Source organism: Apium graveolens, chromosome 7 (genome assembly GCF_009905375.1).
Source record: "Apium graveolens cultivar Ventura chromosome 7, ASM990537v1, whole genome shotgun sequence".
Classification (NCBI taxonomy): Eukaryota; Viridiplantae; Streptophyta; class Magnoliopsida; order Apiales; family Apiaceae; genus Apium; species Apium graveolens.
Window position 1 is genome coordinate 111,751,883 of NC_133653.1, and position 17,712 is coordinate 111,769,594.

At 39.0% G+C, this 17,712-nt stretch overlaps 1 protein-coding gene across 1 annotated transcript; it reads left to right on the plus strand.

Moving 5' to 3' along the window:
- Positions 1 to 6,894: 6,894 nt before the first annotated feature.
- On the plus strand, positions 6,895 to 8,764 carry LOC141673965 (uncharacterized). The gene is made up of 2 exons (XM_074480691.1): positions 6,895 to 8,109; positions 8,579 to 8,764. The coding sequence occupies exons 1-2, from the start codon at positions 6,895 to 6,897 to the stop codon at positions 8,762 to 8,764; spliced, it is 1,401 nt and encodes a 466-aa protein (XP_074336792.1).
- Positions 8,765 to 17,712: the final 8,948 nt, after the last annotated feature.

Below are 17,712 nucleotides of genomic sequence, written 5' to 3' on the forward strand. Positions count from 1 at the left end.
TTTTGACACGGCTTCAATATTTACTGGGTCTACTTTAATACCTTCCTTACTCACCACATGTCCAAGAAACTGCACTTCTGTCATCCAAAACTCACACTTGGAGAACTTCACATATAATTGCTTTTCTCTCAATTTTTGAAGGGCAATCTGTAGATGCGTTGCATGATCTTCTAGATTCTTTGAATATATGAGGATGTCATCAATAAATACAATAACAAACTTATCCGGATACTCCTTATACACCCTATTCATTAGATCCATAAAAGTTACTGGCGCATTTGTCAATCCAAACGACATTACTAGAAACTCATAATGGTCATACCTTGTTCTGAATGCAGTCTTGGGGATATCTTCGGGCTTTATCTTCAATTGGTGGTAGCCAGATCTTAAGTCAATCTTTGAGAAATAACATGCCCCCTTAAGCTGATCAAAAAAATCGTCGATGCTTGGTAAAGGATACTTGTTCTTTATTGTCAACTTGTTTAGCTCTCTCTAGTCAATGCACAATCTCATACTTTCATCCTTTTTCTTCACAAATAGCACTGGAGCACCCCACGGAGAAACACTAGGTCGAATACTCCCTTATCCAATAGTTCCTAAAGTTGCTTATCCAATTCTTTCATTTCCATTGGGGCCATCCTGTATGGAGCTTTAGAAACTGGTTCAGCTCCAGGTATCAAATCAATGGAGAACTCTATCTCTTGATCAACTGGCAGTCCTGATAACTCTTCTGGGAAAACGTCAGGGAATTCTCTTACTATAGGAATCTCATCCAAAGTAGGGTATCTTTCTTCTTATTCACCACATGAGCCAAATATGCTTCACATCCTTGCCGCAACAATCTCTTTGTTTGCATTACTGAAAGGAACTTTTTATCTTGCCTCTATCCTTGATAGCTGATTCTTTTATTATCTGGGGTGTACATAACAACTCTCGTTTTCTTACAGTCAATATTCGCCTTATATAGAGACAACTAATCCATGCCTAAAATAACATCAAAGTCTCCCAACTCGAAGGGTATTAGGTCAACAGGGAACATTTATCCTGAAATCTCTAGGGAACATCTAGGACAAAATTAACTTACGGGCACTTTATCTTTATTAGCCACTTCTATGGTCAAAGGTTCCTCTAAGTCTTCCAACATCAATTGCATTTTATTCACACAATTCACAGATATTAAATATTTGGACGCTCCCGTATTAAACAAAACGTTAACAGGTACGGAATTAAGAGAAAGCGTACCTGCAACCACATCGGAATCATGAACTGGAGATTTCTTGGTCATCTTAAAGGTCCTAGCTCTAGCAGTACTGGTTGCTGGTCCTTGGGACACGCTCCTTCCAACATTACCTTGGGTCACCAACTTACAATTCCTAGCTACGTGTCCCACTTTGCCGCAACTAAAACAAGTTACTCCTTGAAACTCAGACCTACACTCCGTGGAATAATGACCCTTCTGGCCACACTTAAAACAGTTGATATTTTCTCGGCACTGTCCACTGTGCTTCTTCCCACATGTCTTACATTCAACCACTGGCTTACTAACCCTCGTCGGGGCAGAGTTAACTGAAGTAGTACTAGGTCTAACCTGGGAAAAATTCTGCCTCTTGAACCTCTTATTCTTATTCTTTCCAAATCAACGTTGGAACTTCTGACTTGGCCTATGGGGCTAGATTGACATAGCTGATATCTTCATCTTCATCCAGACCATCTGCTGCCCAGTCTTTTTCTTGTGTAATAAAAGTCCTTTCCTTTTGTTTGAGCAACTCAAAATACTTCTATTTATAATCCACAGGCTCAAACTTCTTCTTGCTCGAATATGACTTTCTACACTCACTGGAAAAATGCCCTGCCAAGCCATATTTGAAATATTTGAATTTTGATTTATCCACCATGTTTCTATTTGGTTTAGCTGCTCCAAAATTCTTCTTGAACTTGAGCTTAGAAAATCTTCTGGAAAGGAATGCAAAATGTTCATCAATATCATCCATATCATCTTGGCTCAAAGAATCTTCATTTTCAGCTACCAGCCCCTTGCCCTTGTTTTCACAGACCTTTGTAGTAGACTCAACAGCTTCTACCTTCACTTCCTTCTACTTTTCCAACTCAGCAACCAGTGTTATGGACCATCCTTTCTTATTTCCTTTCTGCATCCTCTCATCTTACTCTATTTGAAGCTCATAAGTTTTCAGGATGCCATACACTCTCCAAGGTAAACTCCTTGTAATCCTGAGAATTTCTCAGTGAGACTGTCATTGGTTTCCATTCCTTTTGAAGAGATCTAAGGAACTTGAGATTGGAGTCTTTTGTATGATAAACTCTTCCATGCAACTTCAAAGCATTTAGTAGCTTTTGAAACCTACTAAATATGTCAGTGAGAGTTTCAATGTCTTCACAATGAAAGTGCTCATATTGCTGAATTAGCAGCTGCATCTTATTTTCTCTAACTTGCTCAGTACAATCACAGATAATTTGGATGGTGTCCCAAACCTCCTTGGCTGTCTTGCAATTGATGATGTTATCAAACATGTCACCATCAACTCCATTGAATAAAATATTCATGGTCTTTTTATCCTTCCTGACTTACTCAATATCAGAATCTGACCATTCATGCCTAGGCTTGGGGAGTGAAGTCTCATTGCCAGTAGCAGCTCTCATCGGAACATGAGGATCTCTCTCTATGCAATCAACATAGGCCTCATCTTGAGAAAGAAGATGTAGGTGCATCTTCACCTTGCAGTGATGATAATTGTCTTTATCCAGAAATGGAATTTTGACTCCAACATCCTTCTTGTTCATCTTGCTATTTTGTTGTGATCTTTAAACTCTTTGTTCTTCAAGTGCTTGCTCTGATACCAATTATTATTCCCTAACAATACAACAAGAATTACAGAAGGGGGAGTTGAATGTAATTCTGGCTTCTTTTTGAGATTTATGAAAAATGGTTCTAACTCGATTTATATCTAACTGTTTGATTTGCAAAGTGCGGAATACAGAGTTAAGTTAATTATACATAAAGTAATAAAAACTCAGGTCTTTAAAACTTTCTGGTGGATTTGAATATATCCACCATATATATATATATATATATATCAAGAGAACCTTGTGAAGCTTGAATAGCTCATAGCTGCTTTACAAGTGAACAACTAAACTTGCAGAGAAATGCTACAAGATATAGCTTACAAATGTTTCTCTGAAAATGTGTTTTGCTAAGTCTATTTGTTATTTTTTTTCTACTTGCTACACTTGGTTTATACATCACCAAGTTTATATGATAATAAGACAAGATAATAAAACAAAACATATCAAGTCTAACTTCATGCTGCTTCACTACTCTATTCTAGCATCTTTTAACATCTTCATAATAGCATGGAAATGGTAATGCTTCTTTGTTCTCGAAACCCTGCTAAATAGGCTGCCACATTTGTGACGGCCTCAACCCTGGGGTCATGAGTTGACGTCACCAAACACAATTACCAAAATATAAATAACAAGATTATTATTAATATAGACTAACTTGACCCCAAACCAAGATCCGATCCAGGTTCAAGTATGATTCAGGTTCACATTATTAAAAACCATTTATTCAATATCTAACACACTCTAACTTTATTCAGCAACTCATCAGACCTCATAGTCTAATACAAACTACCTCAGAGGAGTCAGGTCCTGAAGGGTCGGGAACAGGGGTATGCCTGACAGGTCTTGTAGGCATCTGCGATATATACATAACAGTTTGAAGGGTGAGCATAATCGCTCAACAGTACCAACATATGAATAACGGAATAAAAATAGTAATGTAAATAGTAGTAGGAACAGAGCTATAATCCTGTCAACAACATTATATAATAAAAATCTAAGATAACTGGATATCACTGACTAGCATGCTTTATCAAAACAAGTAGTAGTGTTGTGTAAGTACCTACCCGTCGATTACAATCGACGTCAATAATCACAACAATCCACAACATCAAGTTCACCATTCTCATATCACTTATACCACAACACAATTCGTAATTAATTATTTAAGTCCGAAAATATTTTACGTAAATCATTTTATCTATTTATAAAATTTAGGACTCAGAACAACGTCATCACCGTCCACCGTCGACTCACCGAAGTTCATCGTCAACGGTGGTATAATTTATTGGTGCCCGTTATATTACGGGTTTCCAAATAAATTACGCCGATTAAATCAATTCTTCTGCAACCAAAAGTTTTTATTTCACGAATATTAATCATTTAATTTTCCTGCAGAAAGGAAAATAGAAATTAAAATTATAATAATCAGCCCACTGAAGAAATTCGACCCAAAAGTCAAGCCCAACAACATCACATCCCAACTGTAAAGCCCAAGTCCAAAAAAACACAGCTACCACTTCTACCACTGCTACCGCACACACGACCTCACGGTCGGCGCGCACACACACACAGCACGAACCACACACACATCACAAAATACATAAATACATATCACAAAACACACACACACACACACACACAACATAGACGCACACACACACTTCCGGCCACCTAGCCGGAATTTACGTGGCGACAACCGAAATCAACAACAACAATAACAAAGAGGAGAAACAAGGAACTAAGCATCCATTCTCAACTGACTACATGCATATATACATATATATACTCACAATCAATTAAGCATAAAACCGATCACCAATCGGAAAAAGGAACAAGAACAGCGGCGGCGAAACTCACCGGAAATGGTAAAGAAACAGAGGAACAGAGACGAAGAAGGAACAGGAATGAGGAGGGAGGAGAAACAATCGAAGAAACGAAGCAGGGAGAGGGGGAATCGAGAGAATTCGAGAGATACAACCGAGAGCAAAGAGAGATTGATGTTCATGAAGTAATATGACAACCACACGTGTCCTGTAAAACAAGATACGTGTTAATTTATTAACATGTGTCCCTGAATTCCCGGAACCCAATTTTAATCCCGACTTCACAATTTTTTTAGCGATCAATATATATTTGAAAACATATCAAAATAAATCCCAACTAGTATGAAAAGATCAGAAATATTCCGAAATAATTAAAAACATAGTTTTCGAAATTTTAAAAACAATTTCTAAGGCGAACATTTATACCCGTTTTTTAACAAATAACGAAACGACGCGCGGGTGAAACGAATCCCGAAAATTTCCAAAATAATTTTAAAATTCTCAGAATAATACGAACTTAATAAAATATGAGTTTCATAATTTTTGAATATTTCCTAAATTAAATATGGATTTTACAAATAAACGCAATCAGAAAATCGTTTAAAGATGAATAATTAATGAAATATTGATTTCTCAATTTTATAAAGTCCTAAAAATGATTATTGATATTATAAAATTGTAAAACCAATTTTAGAAATAATCCAAATATTTATGGAATTAAAACTATAATAAAATCACTTTTACAAGTGAAATAAAATCGTATAACTCAATAATAAATCACACAATCCAATCCCACATATCAACAGATCACAAATAAATAAATAATAATCAATAACTGCTGCCAAAATCAATACACACATTTATTTAATTATTTATTCCACTATTACACTCTTAGATATTAGAAATAAAAAGAAAAATACACGAGTTGTTATAACATTCCTTTTGCAAATACTCGACGCATGTGACTGTGTTGTCACTGTCAACAGATATTTGAATTGATCATCTGTTGGGTACATGCTTGTTATCCGTCGGGTAGCCTTGTTGATCATCTGTCGGGTAGCTTTGTTGATCATCCACCGGGTAGCCATTTATTACTTGACTCCATTTCATTTGTGCAGAATTACAAGACATTTTATATTTACATTTAATCAACCTATTCTGCACATCTACTAGCAGTCTACATGAGTCATAAACTACTACATAATCTATACAGAGTTGTTTGCAGAAATGTGCTACAGTACTTATTGTTACATAAGCTACTCACCCGGTGGATATTAATTAGTCATCCGTCGGGACTATATTGAATCATCCAGCGGGACTGTAATTGATTATCCGTCGGGTGCTACAAAATTCACTAAGTTAAATTTACTAAGGTGTTTTGTTTAGCTTATCATCAAGTACACAACATATTCCTAACACCCCTGAATTCCCATGAGAATCAGGAGCGGCACCGTGATCATGAGAGGGCTCCTCCCCGCAGATCGCTAGACCAATATGGTCGAGTATATGGAAATGACCGTTGGAGAAGACCCCGGTGGAGAGGAAGAGGCGGAGGTCGAGGTAGATACTTATATGGATATCACTGTGACAACTATCGTGGCCATAGGGATACTCACTGGTATAATCGAGCAGAAAGCGATAAATATGTCGAATATGACGGTCATAGGGATGCGGCAAATTATGATCACGAGGTGGGCTCGGGGGCAGCGGCCGAGGTCAATGAGAAAATCTAGGGGGATATCAAGGTCGAAACCCAGAAGTAATTGTGATACCTGAGGATGCCCAGAACACCAACCAATAGCAAGCTCCTCCTGGTGGAGATTAGGCAGTAGTACCTCCACCTCAGCCCCAAGGTCCACAGCCTTACATGCAAACTATCCCAAGTATGGGAACCTTCAATGTGGATGATCTGAAAAGGCTGCTTAACCACTTAGAAGGCAGAGTAACAGTCACGGATGAAATTCCTTCCCCATTCTCTGTGGCGGTAAGAGAGGCGCAGTTGCCGGCCAGATATCGTAACACTACTAATGATCTCCGTTTCCATGAAAGTTCAGATCCTCTGGAATCCTTGGGCTGATTCAATATAGAGATGGACGTGTATCAAATCCCATACTTGGCTCGATGTCGGCTCTTGGCGGAGACTTTTAGGTAGAGTGCCCAGCAGTGGTTCCAAAAACTCAGACCAGGAGTGATCATTTCCTGGGACCAAATGAAGACCCTGTTCATGACCAAGTTCCAAGCCGCCGTGAGGTATGCTCCCTTTGTTACAACTCTTGCCAACATTAGACAGAGGGAAAATGAAAGCTTAACGTCCTATTTTAAAAGGTTCAACGCTGAGTCCACCAGCATAAGAGAGGCTTCGGACGAAGCTTTGAAAAGCTTTTTGATAGCAGGGCTAAGGGTCGGCTCAGATTTCTGGAAGTATTTACACGAAAAAGACCCGGCCACTCTAGCAGATGTCTTTGCTTTGGAAGAATCATTTAAAGCCATAGAGCAGTCTCTGGAAGAGGTGCAACCAATTTCACAAGAAAATCAGATAAGCAAAGTAAGGAAGAGAGACAGATCTCTGAGCCCGAGATATAGAAGAAGCAGTCGAAGCCCAAATCGGGTAAATGCTACGACCACAAGGAGGGAATGGAGCCCTCCCTCGAGCTATGACCACAGAGCAAGCAGATATATGCCTTTGGCCGTGTCTATTGAACATATCTTTGAGGTAAACAAGAATAGATGGTTGTTTAGAAAACCTAAGGGTCTGTCATCTTGGCAAAGCAAAGATAAGAAGAAATATTGTGAATACCATGAGTCATCTGGACACAACACACATGAGTGTCGACAACTAAAGGATGAGGTCGAAGCCCTTATCAAGGAAGGATATCTTGGCAAATGGGTGGTTAAGGAAGTAAGGAGGCATAAGGATGGCGCCGACAGAGTAAAGGAAGAAGGAAGTCGAGCCCTACAGGGGTCGAACAATGAAACTCTGGAAGAAAATAAGTTCGTCAGGGATGGCAGCATCCGAGCAATCTACGGAGAAGATCCCAGGATGGAATACAGTAACAGAGCCTTGGCAAGGTATGCAAGGGAAGCCCGGTTCAGACCTCTAATTGACATTCATAGGGTGGAAACTCGGCCACCCAAAGTATTTAAGGGCGAGTCCATGGATACCATCTTCAGAGAAGCAGATGCCCGGTGGGTACATCACCCCCACAATGACGCACTGGTTATTTCCATCCATATCAGGACCAAGAATATTCATAGAGCCTTCGTAGACAATGGGAGCTCGGCAAATATCCTCTACTACAGCACCTTTGAGAAGATGGGGCTACCTGATCGGGATATGTCTAGAGAAGACTCTTGGGTCTATGGTTTCTCTGGCGCCGGAGTTAGAGTTATGGGATCAATTCGATTGTCGTGTACCTTGGGGAAAGTCCGTTGTCCGTCACAAAGATGCTCGAGTTCAAGGTCCTAAATTAGGAGTCATCCCACAATGTGCTGCTAGGACGACCTTTTCTTATGGAAATGAGGGTCATCACTTCAATGCACCACCTCACCATCAAGTTTCCAACCCCAAATGGTGTGGGCAGCATAAAGGGCTCTCAAAATTACTCTCGGGAATGTTACAGGAAAGCATGAGAGGTTTTAGGAGAAAGGATGCCCACAGCGAAGATGCGTCGGATGATGAGCGAGAGAAAAGCATCGAACAGACGATCGAGGAAATTTAAGTCCATTACTATATCGAGCAAGAAAATGAGTGCCCCTGTGAATTACCTCCAACGATGTTGTTCTTGGAAGACACTATCAGGATTGAAATGTTGGAGGAAGAAGAGCCCCCAAGTGACGTAGTCCAAGAAAACTTCAATAATGAACAGCTTGAAGGAAGATTTGATGTCTTATAGAGTCTTGGACAAGATGTTCATAAGGTAGATGCCCCTCTCCCTGAGGGCACGCCCTTATCTTCAGGAAATTCAAAGGAAGTTGATGCCCCTGTGCCACAGGGTGCGCCTTCTAAAGAAGTTGATGCTCCTCTCCAAGAGGATGCACCTTTTCTGCGAAATGATGAGGATCGTAATCAGTCGACTTAGATCCACGGATACCAATGCCAACGGAAAAGATGGGGCCAGCGAAAGACACAATTGAAATCCTTGTTAATGAAAAAGATCCAAGTAATGTTTTGAGAATTAGATCTCAGTTGGCCCCAAGGTTGAAAGAAGGGCTTTCAATATTTCTCTTGGCTAAACTTGATGTATTTGCGTGGAACCATTCAGATATGGTGGGAATTGACCCGAGAGTTATGTGTCATCATTTGAACATTGATCCCAAGCATAAGGGGATCAGGCAAAAGCGGAGGGCTATAAGTGGAGAAAGGGCAGTAGCCTTGGTAGAAGAAGTAGATAGACTCTTGGATGTCAACTAATCAGGGAATCTTTCTACTCAAATTGTCTAGCAAATCCGGCGTTAGTAAAAAAACCTAACGACAAGTAGAGAACGTGTGTGGATTTCACCGATCTAAACAAATCTTGTCCAAAGGATAGCTTCCCTTTGCCATGAATCGACCAGTTGGTCGATGCCACGGTAGGGCATGCCCTGTTGAGTTTCATGGATGCATACTCTGGGTATAACCAAATCCCCATGTACGAGCCCGACCAAGAGCACACCTCTTTTATTACAGATAGAGGGCTTAATTTCTACATTGGGATGCCATTTGGTTTGATCAATACTGGGGCCACTTATCAAAGGTTAGTAAACAAAATGTTTAAAAGGCAGATCGGGAAGACGATGGAGGTGTACGTGGATGATATTCTTGTAAATTCTAAGAGGGAAGAAGATCACATAGCAGACTTGGCTGAGATGTTCCATATTTTGAGAAAGTATAGGATGAAGCTGAATCCTCAGAAGTGTGTGTTTGGCATGGAATTAGGAAAATTCTTGGGATTCATGGTTAACCACCGAGGGATTGAGGCGAACCCGGAAACAATCAAAGCTCTGTTGGACATGAAATCTCCCACCAGCGTTAAGCAAGTGCAAAGCCTGACGGGAAGGATTGCGGCTTTGAATCGATTTGTCTCAAAGTCGTCGGATAGATGCAAGGAATTATTTAATGTAACTAAAGGGATTGGGAAGGATTTCATGTGGAGCTCATATTGTGAAGAGGCTTTTCTGAAAATCAAAGAGCAGTTGGGAAATCCTCCGATTTTGGGCAAGCCAGAAGAGGGGGAAACATTGATTCTTTACTTGGCAAGTTTACAATACTCTGTTAGTGCGGTGTTAGTGAAAGAGGAAGCGAGCCACCAATCTCCCGTGTACTATATGAGCAAAAGGTTGCTAGATGCAAAGACTAGATATACCAGCATGGAGAAATTAGTGTACGGCCTTATCCTTGCGGCACGAAAGTTAAGGCTGAACTTCTAAGCTCACCGAATAGAGGTTCACACCGCTTATCCTCTCCAACATATTTTACATAAACCAGAATCTTCAGGAAGAATGTTAAAGTGGGCGATAGAGCTGGGAAAATTTGATTTGGAATATTGCCCTCATACAGCGATCAAGGGACATGCGTTGGCTGATTTCATACTTGAGTTTGACTCTAAAGTAGACAATAAGGCTACAGTGTTGGCATAACCTTCCTCACAAGGAAATCCTCCCATTGACATGAGAGAAGAGTTCCCACACCCTTGGTGGATTTTGAATGTTGATGGGGCTGTGAATTATAATGGACCAGGTGCCGGGATTGTTTTGGTCACCCCAGAAGGGCATCGTTTGATAAGTGCCATCCACTTCAAACTTTAAGTCACTAACAACGATGCTGAGTATGAAGCATTAATCAATGGTTTGAAAATAGCTCTGGATGTGGGGGTTGTGAATTTGATCGCTCGGAGTGACTCAGAGTTAGTGGTAAACCAAGTCAATGGAGGTTTCCAAGCCCGAGGAACTCAGACAGAGTTATATATGAGATGTGTGCAGCGTCTACTGGAAAAGTTTGGAATTACCAGGCTAGAAGGTGTGACGGCCTCAACCCCGGGGTCATAAGTTGACGTCTCCAAACACAATTACCAAAATATAAACAACAAGATTATTATTAAAATATACTAATTGAACCCAAACCAAGAGCCGATCCAGGTTCAAGTATGATTCAGATTCACATTATTACAAACCATTTATTCAACATCTAACACACTCTAACTTTATTCAGCAACTCATCAGACCTCATGGCCTGATACAAACTACCTCAAAGGAGCCGGGTCCTCAAGGGGGGGGGAACATGGGTCTGTCTGACTAGTCTTCTAGGCATCTGCGAGATATACATAACAGTTTACAAGGGTGAGCATAATTGCTCAGCAGTACCAACATATGAATAACGGAATAAAATAGTAATGTAACAATAATAGGAACAGAGCTGTAATCATTATATCAACATTATATAATGAAAATCGGAGATAACTGGATATCACTAACTAGCATGCTTTATCAAAACAACGTAGTAGTGTGCTGTGTAAGTACCAGAGTCCAATTTTAGCATGCTAATCACATTTATAAAACCGTTGTATCAACTACTTATACCCTTATAGGAATCACAAATCCAAATCAGATACATAACGGATATGTGAAGACAGCTGATGTGGCTATCAACACCAGACGGCTCTAACTGCCATCCCATTTACGTGTTCCGGAACTCAGAGAATAGCTAGGTCTCTGACCTGCTGGACTAATCGGTTATATATTGTGTGCAACCGAATTAGCCTCTTACGCCACCTCAATAGGCCTACTCTGGCCCCAATGTATCCCATATCTGACTGTTTTATCCAGTTTTCAAAACACTTGTACCTATCTTATTTCAAAATCATTTATTTTGCCAGCACACATATAAAATCCAGTTCGCAAATCATTTCATTCGAGATAGGTACCTTTCGAAGTTACTTTTCCCCAAAACAATTAGAAAACAGTGATTTATAAGTACAGGGCATACGTAACTTAAAATGTTTATGTTCCATTGCAAGAATTAAACATTTAGCTATTCATACGTACTGAACCATAAAAGAATGGTCGGGGGTACTTGCCTTGCAATGCTTTACAAAACCCTAAGTAGCTTTCACGCTGACTCCTGTCCTGGGGAAACTCGACTGGGATCTACAAATACAGAGTACCCTAATCAGTTATACCGACATGCTTGATATCCTCAAATCCTAATAACCCAATCCGATAACCCGACTCGTATAGGTATTATACACATAATCACATTATCACGTAATCCGAATACAAATAGGGGTAACACGTATAATATAAATATGTACGTTTACAAATATATTTTTAGAAATTTTTTTGCAGCAACTCCTTTGTTTATAAGACTACCCGTCGATTACAATCGACGTCAACAATCACAACAATCCAATTTCCATTACAATACCAATTCCACATTCACGTATCTATTTACGTACAATTCCAATATATGATTTATTTTCGAAAACATTTTATACAAACCATTTTATTTTATTTATAAAATTTTGGACTCAGAACAAAGTCATCACCGTCCACCGTCCGCTCGTAAAAAGCAAACGCTGTACAGCGGAAAAATTCTCGAGGTACCCGGTATTTCGGATTCCAACCAAAAATTTCACCGATTATTATAATTGTTTTTACTGCACGGATATTTTATTTCACAAAATCAGTCAACAAAATTCCTGCAAAATAAAAATAATTAATTAAAAATTCCAAAATAAACAGGGCAACACGAGCATGACGCGCTTAACACTACATCACCAATCGGAGATGCAAGGACAGCCGGGAAACAACCCGGAAAATCAAAAACCACACACTGCACAACCATACCCACAATATACATACGAATATATGCATACAATAGGCAAAACAAAATGAAAGCACATGGAATCAAAATAACCGGAGATAACAGCGACGGCCAAAAAGGCAAAAAGGAAGAAGAAGACGATGACTACAGCAAGCCGAGGAACCAAGCTCAAACGGCGGCAACCACCGAAAGTAAAAGGAAGAAACGAACCGAGAAGAACGAAATAAAAAGGATCCGAGAAGAAGGAATAGAGAGACTGGAAGAGAGAGTAAGAGAGTAAAAGAGATTTGAACAACAGCTAACCCCCTGCTGCTTGGCTGCACGACACGTGTCCTGTATAAACGGACACGTGTCATTTTATTTTTATCCCGACTGACTACAAGGCCCTTATATCACTTTTAATTATATTAATAACGGTATACCTCGTGAAATTTTTTAATCAAAATGCTATCAAAATAATCTTAAAATTTATAAATATTCCGAAGTTCACGAAAACATAATTTCGGAATTTTAAGAACGATTTTTACGGCGTACTTTATACCCACAATTTAGCAAATAACGAAACAAAGCGCGGGTAAAATTAATCCCGAAAATTCCCAAAATAATTTTAAAATTCTCAGAATAATACGAACTTAATAAAATATGAGTTTCATGATTTTTGAAGATTTCCTGAATTAAATATGGATTTTACAAATAAACACAATCAGAAAATCATTTAAAAATAAATAATTAATGAAATATTGATTTTTCAATTTTATAAAGTCCCAAAAATAATTGTTGAGATTATAAAATTATAAAACCAATTTTAGAGATCATCCAAATATTTATGGAATTAAAACTATAATAAAATTACTTTTACAGACGACATAAAATCATATAACTCAATAATAAATCACACAATCCAATCCCACATATCAACATATTACACTAATTAAATTGCAATCGATAACTGCTGCCAAAATCATTACACTCATGTATTTAATTATTTAAACCTTTATTACACTTTGAATATAATAAAAATAAAAGAATATTTACGAGTCGTTATAGAAGGTGTACCAAGGGAAGAAAACAGCAATGCAGATGCCTTGGCAAAGATATGGTCGCAAATGGACAGTGTCCAAATTGGACAAATTCCTTTGGGGATTCAAGAAATCCCATGTATTCCAGAAGTAGGGATGTTCCAGACACGGGAGATCCCACAGGAAAATTGGATGACTCTCATTGATAACTATATTTGAAGGGGAGTTTTTCCTGAAGACAAGTTACAGGCTCGACGGCTTCACTACCAAGCTGCGTAGTACGTTGAATATGATGGAGTATTGTATAAGAGAAGGTTTAACCAACCATTATTACGATGCTTGGATCTGGAAGAAGGGAATTATATTCTTAGGGAGGTGCACGAAGGAATTTGCGACAATCACTCGGGGGGTGGTTCGTTGGTATTGAAAGTCCTCTTACAAGGATATTACTGGCCAACTATGAAAGAAGATGCCTTCAAGTTTGTTCAGGCTTGTGATCGCTGTCAGTGATTCACTAATTACTTTAATTGCCCGGCAACATCGATTACTTCATTGGCAAGTCCTTGGCCTTTCGCCATGTGGGGGATTGATCTAATTGGAGAACTGCCCAAGGTCAAGGGGGTGTGAAGTATGTTGTGGTGGCTATTGATTATTTTACCAAATGGGAGGAAGCTATGCCACTGGCCACGATCACGACAAAGAAAATCAAAGACTTTGTTTTTAACTCCATAGTCTGCAGGTTCGGTATTCCATATAAACTCATCTCAGATAATGGGAAACAGTTTGACAATAAAGAGCTAAGGAAGCTTTGTGAAGACTTGAACATCAAGAAAGATTTTGCTGCGGTCTACCACCCGCAAAGCAATGGTCAGATAGAAGCCATAAACAAGATTATCAAACACATTTTGAAGGCTAAGCTAGAAGAAACGAAGGGAGATTGGCCGGAGGAGATACCCATGGTCCTTTGGTCTTATAACACGACTTCCACGTCGACCACTGGAGAGTCCCCCTTTTTGCTGACGTACGGGTATGAGGCTATGGTCCCCGTAGAAGTAGGGGCCGGATCTCTGTGAAGGTATTTATTTGTTGAGGAAGAGGCAGATCTTAACGAAAGGCTCCACTTGGATTTGCTGGACGAAGCTAGAATGCACTCTCAATTGAAACTTGCGGCATATCAGCAGAGAATTACTAAGTATTTTAATAAGAAGGTGAAGTATGTGCCCTACAAGGTGGGATATATTGTATTATGAAAAGTCATGCCAAATACCAAAATAGCTCAGCACGGGATGCTGGGAGCTAACTGGGAAGGACCATACAAGGTCAAGGCTATACTCTGGAAGGGAAGCTATCGCTTGGAAGATTTGGATGGCAAGCTTATTCCCCGGGCTTGGAATGCAGAGCATCTACGGAAATATTATCAATAGGGTGTGGCTTTGGCCCCCTCGTTTCTATGATTACTTCCTATGTAATAGACTAGTAGCAAATAAATTCCTCCTAGCCTAGGGGGTAGTATACATAAATATGAACCTTGGAACTGGCGGAAGGAAAAAAATTTCAAAATAATTTCTCCATAGAGCATAGTATCCATGGGACTGGTGTAATTTTTACACTAGAGCGCATTATCAATAAAAGAAAAAAGTTGCTTCAAATTGCTTTATGTGTTTTATTTTCATAAAGAAAAAGTTAGGGTGCGCCCTAACCAAAAATGGCCCCTTTAATACTAAAGAAAAAGTTATTTGTAATACGTAAAATATATCCATGAAACAATGTTCTCGAAATTGAAAAACATCCTATATAAGAATGTCTGCTAAATATCAAGGCGCGCCTCTATGAAAGGACGCGTCTCGAGTTTCTGTACACTTAGAAAATTTCAGAAAATGATAAAAGGGTATGATTAAGAAAAAGCTAAGGCAAAAGCTTAAAGAAAATGAGGCGCGCCCTAAAGGTAGAGGCGCCTTGACAAAATTCTCTTGAAAGATTGTTAGACAAGAATGTTTACTTTTAAGGCGTGTCTTACCTATCAAGGCACGCCACCGGTTTGGTACTTAGGAACTTTAAGGTCAACTTGTTGAAATAAAGATAAATGAAACCTTAAGATAATCACAATGCAGATAAAAGAGTAGCGAAATGAAATATAGTCATACAACTTTGCACAATATCAAAAGAGGGTTGGCTCCTCAAAGTATTAGAAGACTTAGTTCAGATGTAGTTTAAACATGATAAAAAATTAGGGCGCGCCCTGATTCTCACCGGTTGGAGGAATGGATTGGAGAGGAGTTGAGGGATCAACCTCAGGCGCATCCTTTTCAGGATCGTCAGTAGGCACGCCCTCAGCTTCCTCTAACCCAACCTCAATCCTTTTTTCGTGAACCTCTTTGGCGAACTCCCTCTTGAATTCTGCCATCTCCACAACAGTTTCTTCACCAAACTTCTCGAAGCTGTATTCAGGATTATTCGCCATGAACCCTATCCTGTAAAAATGAAAACCATTAGCAAAGGCTTCGTTTGTGATAATCCTCCTCTCCTCCATCCAACCATTCCTCTCCTGCTCTTCAAGGTATTCAAGCCTCGCTTTGACTTCAACCAACTCTTGGTGGAGAGATTCAGCTTTCTTGTTGGCTATTTCAAGCTGAGAGGTTGAATTTTCCACTTCGCCCTTAAGGGAAGAGATCGTAGAATCTTTAGCTTTTATGTCTTTTAAATGGAGGAAGTCATTGTCCTTCAGGGTATTCTACAAAATACTGTTGTCGCCTTGTAACCTTTCCAGGTGCGCCTTCTCCTCAAGAAGTTTGTCCACCACTTGGTTGGAGTGGATGAATAACTGGAAGGACGCTTTGATAGAAGCTCTACTAGCATCTTCCAAGTTCATGGCTTGCCCCTGTTCCACCTCTTCATCTGTAACATGAAGAGAGCCTAGTGGGCCAAGATAATTCAGGGCAACAGAAGATCCTGAAGGCATGTCGTCTGTCCTTGGCCTTTTTGGCGCGCCTTGTATTAGGTCACACAACACTGTAGAAGGGGGTTGAATACAGTGTAGAATACAATCAAATCGATTTAAAGCACAAGTAACAGAAATCAGATGTATTCGATATAATAAACTCTGTTACAATGGAACTGTTCTCTCTCAGTGATGAAAAAATATCACGAGAGCTGCTAGGTTGCAATATATGATCTTTTCGATGATCGTAACTCTTATAGAGTAAACCTATGTATGTGTTTATATAGACACAAAGTTACAAGATAACTTCTAGTTGATATGGAATATAATTCTTTCTCCTAAAATATATCAACCAGATATCTTATATAATTCTTCTAGTCCTCGAACTCTTTCCATGCATATCTTCTTCTTGTATTAGTCTCGATCTTCTTTCCTGTGAATCAGCTTCCTTCCTTAACTGTTAGTCCTCCAGTACTTAAGTTCTGATATCCATCTTATGATATTATCTTCTGATAATCTAAGTCCTGATATCCTTAAGTTCTGACTTCTAGTAAGTCCTGATTCTAGTAAGTACTGATATTTCCTATTAGTTAAGATCTGAAAACTAAACATGAAACATATTAGACATGACATCTCAAATATATCCAACAATCTCCCCCAACTTGTAATTATGCAAGAATGTACAAGTTAATAGATTTGATGATGTCAAAAAAATTTAAGTTCAAATACAATAAGAGTTTAACAAGACTATTAATAACAACTTAAAAAACATCCAGCTTTACCAACATCACTGAACCAATCTGAATCCATAATGATTCTTAACAAAATCATTTATCAGATTATCTTCAGCTTTTTTCAGAAATTCAGCTAACTGTGCTTTGACCTGCATTAGTTATTCTTCATTACTATCACCAAATTGATAAATGGATGTTCTGAGAGCTTGAATGGATGTTCTTTCAAGTCTGTCACCAAGTCTGATAACCTTAGGATGTGAAGAGTTTTTATTATAACATAAGCATCTTCCTTTCAGAATAACTTCCACCTTAGCAGAATTCTTCAGCATAGAAATTTCTCTTCCATCACCTTTAGTAATTATTGGACTGTAATGAGAAGTCTTTGTACCAGAGATCCTGAATAGATCTCTTATAGCCTTCAAAATATATTTTGACCATCTTCTTGTAATATCATATTTTACTTCTAGAAGATAATGAATATCTTGAACTTCTCTGATAGACTTCTTTAATACATCAGTATCAGCTAATCTATAAGTCC

What these genes read in the sequence shown, in the direction of transcription:
- LOC141673965 (XM_074480691.1), top strand. Translation starts at nt 6,895, where the DNA reads ATGAAGACCCTGTTCATGACCAAGTTCCAAGCCGCCGTGAGGTATGCT. An exon ending in TGTCGTGTACCTTGGGGAAA is followed by an intron (nt 8,110 to 8,578) that starts GTCCGTTGTCCG and finishes GATGTCTTATAG; the next exon opens with AGTCTTGGACAAGATGTTCA.